The sequence below is a fragment of the Egretta garzetta genome, unplaced genomic scaffold (assembly GCF_000687185.1).
Source record: "Egretta garzetta isolate BGI_Z169 unplaced genomic scaffold, ASM68718v1 scaffold278, whole genome shotgun sequence".
Lineage (NCBI taxonomy): Eukaryota > Metazoa > Chordata > Aves > Pelecaniformes > Ardeidae > Egretta > Egretta garzetta.
The window spans coordinates 691,190-699,670 of record NW_009260608.1 but is presented as its reverse complement, the minus strand read 5'-3'; the positions used below and the strand labels follow the sequence as shown (position 1 = coordinate 699,670).

The 8,481-nt window shown below is 38.9% G+C and overlaps 1 protein-coding gene across 1 annotated transcript; it reads right to left on the bottom strand.

The window, feature by feature from the left end:
- Positions 1–1,419: 1,419 nt before the first annotated feature.
- On the bottom strand, positions 1,420–8,214 carry ABHD10 (abhydrolase domain containing 10, depalmitoylase). The gene is made up of 4 exons (XM_035900376.1): positions 4,871–8,214; positions 3,942–4,053; positions 2,886–3,023; positions 1,420–1,763 (listed from the first exon to the last, which is right to left on the bottom strand). The coding sequence occupies exons 1-4, from the start codon at positions 4,933–4,935 to the stop codon at positions 1,428–1,430; spliced, it is 651 nt and encodes a 216-aa protein (XP_035756269.1). The 5' UTR covers positions 4,936–8,214; the 3' UTR covers positions 1,420–1,427.
- Between the last annotated feature and the right edge of the window lie 267 nt (positions 8,215–8,481).

The window sequence follows — 8,481 nt, the reverse complement described above, 5'->3', positions numbered from 1 at the left end:
TTGCAGTATTGAAGCCTAAATAAGACTGTACTTCACAGGAACTCATCTGAAATTTGGGGTTGTTTTGTTGCTGGTTTTGATTTTTTTGTTTTAGCTGTTTGGTTTTTTTTTTAAAAAATTAAAACCTACTACCTCAGCAAAGCTCTATACAAGGTACTTCTGTTGACAATGCTAACACCAAGAACAACAAACCCTCTAGAAATACCTTCTCTCCAGGAGCTTTAGTCTTTTAAGGTAGCGATAGTGATGTCATTTACTGCTTAAAATAGCAAAGCCAGAAACAACTTTATACTTTTGATTGATGTTTCATATTAAGGCCAGCCTGAATTAATTCCAGCCACTCATCTAAGTTCCTCTCTCTCTCGAGTGTATGAATGGCACTGTATTTTTGGACAAAAACCAGGTAATAGTCATATTTTCAACTAAATGCATTTACTATTACATTCTAAGGAACTACCTTACATGAATTATCCAACTATCAAGTTTCAGTCAGAAGTTTTCAGGCTTGCAATCGCGTACCTCAAATTCCTAACTCCAGAAGACACTATTCCTAATCATCTACAGTTCTCAAGTCATAGAGAAGAGGCAGTGATGCCCTGTGGTCCTGTACTCCCCACTTTAAAGAGGTTACTAGAAAAGAGTTGCTGTACTGATCCCGTTTCAGTTTACACCAAGATTATATATTGCTCTCTTAATAGTAGACCCACAAGTTAACTATTACAAAAAGACAGCCCGTAGTAGAGGACGTAAACCCTACTGGTAAGCATAGGCAAGAGAGCTCCATCAGCGTTTCGAGGCCCTGCATTCTTCCTTAAAAGAAGGAAAAAAAGAACTTAAAAATTAACTTCTTCCTTATGTAGTACCCCAAGCACACCATCAGGGTGTGCCTTCCACTTTTCAATTTTAACAGTACGTAAGAACAATATAATAATGTATCTGAAATCTGTTTATTATGCTTCATGTTATTCACTATTTCTAATAACAGTAAATTTAGTAAACACTTAAGCTGATTTTGCCTTGCATAGATGGTGTCAGACATAAGAGACAAGAATGTTACAGCAAAAGGACAAAACTGAAATGGTGTCAAAGACATGGAAAATTAAAAGTTTCACTGTACAGGCCAACAGTAACAAAAATGAATCAACATTTCAGTACAAAAGTGTAGGAAGCTTGTGAAAAAAGTTTAAGTGGTGAAGGAGAGGTTCTGGACACAACAGCACCAATCCTCTACATTTTGGACTGTCTTTGCAAACGCAGCATTAATAAAATACCTGTATTTACGAAACAGAGGTAAGGAAACAGCAGATAAAGCTCAGTTACTACTGTGACAGTCACAGGCCTGGCATCATCTTGTTAAGAAGAGGGTTTCTGCTACTCAGGGAGAAGAGTCAGGTGTAGAGTTCATGCACATATAGCTACTCTGCAGCTTATGTTGCCAGCTTGTCAATTAAATCATCAACGGTATTCACAAGAAGTTTTGTATCCTCCTTCTCACTCATCCGATGTTGGCCAATTTTGCGGAGGATAACATCCACATCTTTGCTCAAAACACGATCAGCAACTTGCATAGAGATCTGCCAAGGGACATCACCATCCTTCATGCCATGAATGAGCCGTATGGGACATGTTATAGGAATAGGACTATTTAGCACACAGTGATTTTCTGCCTCTCTGATAAAGTCATACGTCACAGAGTAATAACCTTCCTCATTATGCTTTGTTGGAAACTTCCATTCACCTTTTTCTTCTATTTCTTTTTGTGCCTATAAATAAAAAGAGAGCAGAGAATAGACAAGACAGATGTTTCAAGTTCTTTAGAGTGCCTTAACCCATTTCTGTTCTAAATGCAGTAAAACTTCCTCAGGCATAAAATTCCACTTTGTCCATTTTTATTAGCTGGGAAGGTATATTCCTGTTTGCCTTCCAGCATCTGAGAAGACAAAACCCCTACCATGTCACAAAAGCTACTCTGCACGTCTCTCCTGCAAATTAATCTAGTTAGGATTTGCCAATGAAATTAACGTTTCTCAGACATAATCTATCAGAAAGAAAAAGATGTATAGCCACAATAAACAGTAAGTGTCTCTGGCTTCAATCAGTTCACTGAACCACAAACACAGAGAATCCTAGGAAAAAGGAATTTTCCAGTGGTCAGTCTTTTCAGTCTTTGCCACAATAGCTGTGCCTAAATGCTGTACTTCCAGATACTTACCTTTGTTGTAAGTAGCAAAACTGACACTACACAGTGCCTTACCAAAAAAAAAAAAAAAAAATAAAAAAAAAAAATCAGGAAATATTTTAATTATTCCAAAGCATGAGCTATTTATTACCACCCTTATTTGTCACATTATAATACCTGATTTTCTTTCCTGAAGACTGGACATCATCATCGCCAAGGAAGCAACTCAGAGACTTCCTACCACCTAAATCTTACAGTCTTCACAAGCACACTAATCTGAAGAAAACCCCTCCTACGCACACAACCTGTGCTAGATTCATCTCATCCAATGTAATCTCAATTGCTTTAGCAGCTACTTCTGCATCCTTGAAAGCACAAGGATCCAATCTGAATGCAAATATAAGATATTCAACACTGAAATCTAATGGACTGCTGCACAGCAGGCATCTGACTTCACGTCCTGTATGCCACGGTTATAATACAAACACATTCTAGGTAGCGTTCATACTAGTAGCACAGTGTTTTGCAGACTTTTAGATTAATGTAAATTTTCAGCTTACCTCCACCACAAACACAGAAAAATTATCAGAACACTTGCAGGAAAAGTACAGTTTGAATAGGAAAATGTCTTAAATGCTTGATAGTTTTTGGTTTTTTGTTTGTTTTTTTTTTTTAGATTGCACAAAAGCCAACCACCAGCATTTACCTCAATGGGAAGCTGCCTAAAAGTTGTTACAAGATGGTCTGCTGCTACAGCTACTCCAACTAGAGCAGCTACTTTATCTGGGCGTGCTATTGCAGCATGAAGCATCAGCCATCCACCCAAGCTGGAGCCCACCAGAATCTTAAAAGAGAAAAAATAAGATATTATTTTACTGGAAACAGCTTTTTTTTTCTTTTACAAAGCATCAGTTTTAATTTTGTTTAACTACTTAAACCTTGGGCATAATCCTGCTGTCCTTACCCAGGCAGAACTGCTGTCACCTCCAGTGGAAATTTTGCCTGAGTAAGCACCACAGGACCTGGTATTTTATTATTCTTTTTGTTTGGCATGGCCGGTTATTGCTGTCTGAGACTGAAACACTGTAAACAAAATGAGAGTTGAAATAATTCAGTATCACATGCATACTTCATGTTTCCTTCCTAACATAAACGCACATGGTAAAGGCTCAGTGCAGTGAAAGAGATCAACAAAAGCAATTCGTAATACAGTATTTTTTAAACACTATACTAAATATTTCCAGGTTGCAGGAGATTTCAAGTTTCTCACAGTCATTTCTAAAGTAGCTGAAAAAGTCAAAAGCTGCTTCTATTACTTTTTTAAGCTACTTCATCATATAGAGTGTATTAACTTGTAACATTCTTGCAAATCCTTTAATTAATGCATCAGCACTGGGACAGTGACACACTTTTTCACAAAGAGGGCTGCGCCACACTGGAACAGTTCCCTGCTCCCTGTCAGGTAGAATCTCCCTCATGAGGCTTTCTCAGACTCCCTGAGAAAACAGCCCTGCTCTGAGCAGGAGGCTCTAATGAACAACCTCCAGGAGGTCCCGCCAAACCACGGTGCCATGATTTTGTGATGTACCTGCTTGCAGAAGAGGTCCTACACATATGACCTCTCAAATGATTCAGCTTGAAAGCGAGCAGGTGTAAGCTGTTAAATAAAAGCTACTGTTGACCAGAGCTATAATGGCGTATTTTTGATCAATGTTCTGCCCTGAGGATAAAAAGCATTCTGTATTTAAAAATAAAATATAACCTGTGGTCCATCTGTAAGTTCATCCAGTATAGACAGAACATCTTTTCTCCACTTCCCAATTGTACAGTCCTTAAAGTTACCATCTGAACTTCCACATCCTGTATAATCAAATCTGAAAAAATAACCACCAAGATGAAACTCATAGTGCTGTCTACAGCAACACAGAAGCTAACTGAACAGTACCGTTCAATCAAATTAAGCAGGGTATTTTCTTACTTGGTCCTGCATATCACTAGGACCAGAAATCACATGAAAAAAAGTTTAAACACAACAGTACAATTAAGTGATGCAGCGTTTTCTTACCATTTGATATAAAATACCCAAATTTACCAGGGTATTTCCCAGACAAAGAACTTCCCTTACAGCCAAAATGCAACATACTTCAATTTTAAAGGTATTTTTAAAATGTACAAACTCTCTTTCAAACGCTATTCCCAACTACAAAGACTTGCGAAACTCAGCATTCAGCCTAGTCTACCAAAAGACAGTATCACCAAGCACGTGCGTGTTCCTCTAAACCCACAAACGGCACTGAATAGCTTCATAAGCTTTGGCAGTTAAGAAGCACACTTTTAGTGATAATTTACAGAAATTAGAATTCCGGGTCCTAAACCTAAAATTTCTAAGGTTTTCTTTCCTTTTTCATTGTTGTGCCTATAACCTTAATGTAACACATAGCATCAGCTAGACTACAGAAATTTATCAAAGAATTTTCTGAATTACTTTCAGAATACATTCTCCTGATTTATCTCAGTCTCTTTACAGGCAAAAAGCCTACATTTGAAATCGAAGGCAGACACTTCTTAGCTTGTGTACAGCACAGCATGCATTCCAAACCAAATGCTGAAGTTTACATATTTTTGTTAAAACCCCTTCCCACAACCCATGATACTTGTTTCATCTTCTCTAGAACGACGCTCGCTATGTACCTGACGAAGGCATGACCTAGAGAGCTGCAGAAATCTTCAAGGGCAGTTGCTTTCCGACCATTCATATTTGAATTAAAGCCTGGAAGGAAAATAACCCCTGGATTCCTGCCTTTTAGTTTATGGTAAGCAAGATTCGGTCGATCTGGTCGAGTAAGAAAGCTGATCGATGATTTCAGCCTGCAAACTAATAAAAAGAGCTATTTAGTACAATCATTGCGATAACCTTGGCAGAAATACTAATATTTTACAAAATTAGGATTCAGGAAATATGGGCATATTATGTGAAAGTAAGATACTTTAGTTCAAGAGAAAAGAACAAAGTCTCTCCTATACTCTTCAATGACTAACTAGTATTGATCAAGCTGCTAGGGAAAGCTGATTGTAATTAATTCTCAAATCATTAAATGCCAACCATGTAAGGAGTTCACTCAGCAATTAGCAAAGTGGCTGACTGAAGCCAAATGCTAAGATTTCCTATCCTTCACTTCTCCTCATGTTCTACACCACCTTGAACATATTTACTCATTTCACATGAAATACGATTTTTCATCTGCTTAGTTTAACTTTTTTTTTTCCCCTCTTTGTTTTTCCAGACTAAATTTCAAAAAAATACCATTTTGGGACTAAAGTATTGTGTGCAGTGGTAAGTTTACAAGTACACGAGGTGACAAGCTTTTGATTAAAAAGTAAAACTGAAGGTTCAAACTTCATCTGCATCAAACCCCCAGATCCAGAAGATCTATGAAGCAGATGTACAACAGAGAAGTTAAAAAGTGGGAACTGGGAAAGAATCTTGTGATTAACTTTTTCAACATGACAAACATAAAACAACATTAGCACTGTTGAAAGCCAAATTAAATAAATAACATCTAGCCTTTTTCATCATATAGTCAACAGCTATTTCTGCTCAAGTTAAAGGTTACTGCCAGGAACACTGAAAAAACACTCATTTTAACACTAGGCCATCTTAACATCAGTCCTTGTCTCAGATATGAAGCACAGGAGGTAAAACAAAGCAAAGCTACATTTGCTGTAAACACAGAGCAAAACACTAAACACATCCCATGAGAAGAAACAGAGTTGACCATTGTAGAGCTACGATTTTCCTTATGCATCTCCAAAAGAGGCACGGATAGCCCATTACATGTTTTTTTGGTGTATTCTTGCTGGAGAGGTTACATTATTCCAGTACTCAGATTGTTCTATGTTTATCCAGAACAAAATAGCACTTTGCAAATCTAAACATTTTGCAAATATTTAAAAAATGAAAGATCATTTAACACAACTTCTGTCAAGTGATCTGCAACACATTATGTGAGAGAGAAGTTTTCCTACCAGCACAAACTTAAAATTATTTTGGTTTGTTTTAGTTCAAAGTAACAAACCAGACACATTTGGAAAGTAAACACTAGGTTGGACTCCGTTACTCACATTAATAACCACAAAAAAATTGAGATGGTTTCAAATAAGGAAAAAAGATTAACAAAGGAAATGCTAACATATGAATAACTATGTTGAATCTCAACAGCTGCTACAGCATTTAATCTAAGTTTAGCAGTCAATTGTACCTCTACTCTCTCGTGGAGACTTGTTATGGAGACTTAATCCACTCTATTATCCCACTCAGCCAGATAATTTGTTACACTGAAAGCTTGGTTGAGACTTCTAAGACTTTGATACTTTTAATTCTTAGACTGGAAGAAAACTGTTTCTTCAATATGGTAAATCAACAGCAGGGTACAAAAGCTATGCAACCCCAAATAATACATGAGGGCTTCCTAGTGACATAATAACTGGATAAATACTGCAGAAACAGGCCACGACAGTATCACACCACTTAACTGTTCCACAGCTTTCAGTTCTGTTTTCTCACTGTCAAAGAGAATACATTCAAGGGGTTTAGGGGGTTTTGCTTGCTTGTTTTTAAACTTGCACATGCATGAGTAAATGTGGGTGCATAAAAGATGCAGGACACAGCCAGTATTCAGCGCTTTCCTACAGTGTAACAGAAATTACACTGTTTGAACTACAGATTAAAACCATTAGGTCTGTCCCAAAACAACAGGACAGTTCTTTAGCCTATTGATGCATCAATTATTATAAAGGGGAAGAAATGGCACAGTAAAGGTACATTTATTCAGATGCATCCACACTACAGCTTTTGGTTTGTGTGAGCCTCTCTCAGTAAGCCAGTCACTTCTTCACCTGCCAGCAACAGAGGAGATACACCAAGAAGTGCTAAACTTCATAGAAAAAATACTCCTAATTCTTTTTCTACCTCTGAAGCCCCGATAACCATCTCTGAAGTCACTGGTTTTCCATCCTGCAGCACTCTGGAGGTGCCCTCAAACTGTCTTGACACTGGGCAGGGTTTTAACTGCAGCTACAAGACACAACGGCTGTCTAAGCTATTCCACAAACTAGTATTCCGCATTTAACAAGTTACTGTAAGTGCACCAGCAGCAATCCTAACCTGAATAACACAAAACCTTAAAGCAACCATCTCAGCCAACCCTAAAGCAAGGCTTGCTGGAGTCATGCTCTCAGACTTTCTTTGAACAGACAAAAACATGAATAACTGAGCAGCTAGCCAGTAATTTCTCCTCCTGATTTCAGTGAAAGACCTTGGTACAAGGCACTCCAGAAGCACTTCTGAAGGATGCAAGGTGTTGCAAAGCAAGTTACAGACAGCAGGAGCTAGTTACAGGAAGACCACAGGTTGCTTGCCTGATAGAACTATAGGTTGCTGCCTATAGAACTCTCTTTGTATCAGAAACACTGTGACTTTAGTTGTGTCATGACCAACAGAAACAAGAAATCCTCAGAACAGCCTTGGGAATGCTCCAGCACTGTGACCTACCCACTGCCAACAGCAACAGCAGATTAACACAGCTCTGGTAGGTAATGGACTCAACATTGTCCACACTTAATTTCATGCAATGGCCTACGCTGCACGAGTAAGGTGGACACCAGTTCTGCCAGCAGGGACTGCTGCTTAGGCCAGTCTCAGAGCACCTAACGGCACACTCAGTAACCAGCTATTCTGATCGCACCATCACTCCAAACACTAGGAACGAAAGAGAAAACTTCAACAAAAGACCACACCGTACTCACGCTTTTATGCAGATGGAAAATATGCACCCTTAGTGGCAAACAAGCTTCACTCACTTCTCCATGAAGAAACCTCAGATGAGGTTCATTGCCTCATCAAGAAGACCAACTGTCTATCAAATTTAAGGCAATGAATAACCTCAACAAGGCAGGCAAGCACTGAGCAAAAAAGGGGCACTGTGTGTTTGGCCGGAGGATCACCTCACTCAAAAGTGGATGCCAGCACAGCTTGCCAGGAGCCTGGTGACTTCACTCACTTCTCCATGAAGAAACCTCAGATGAGGTTCATTGCCTCATCAAGAAGACCAACTGTCTATCAAATTTAAGGCAATGAATAACCTCAACAAGGCAGGCAAGCACTGAGCAAAAAAGGGGCACTGTGTGTTTGGCCGGAGGATCACCTCACTCAAAAGTGGATGCCAGCACAGCTTGCCAGGAGCCTGGTGAAGCCCCAGACATAGGCACGCGTCACAGCCCAGCAGGCCAACTGGCCCACTTCC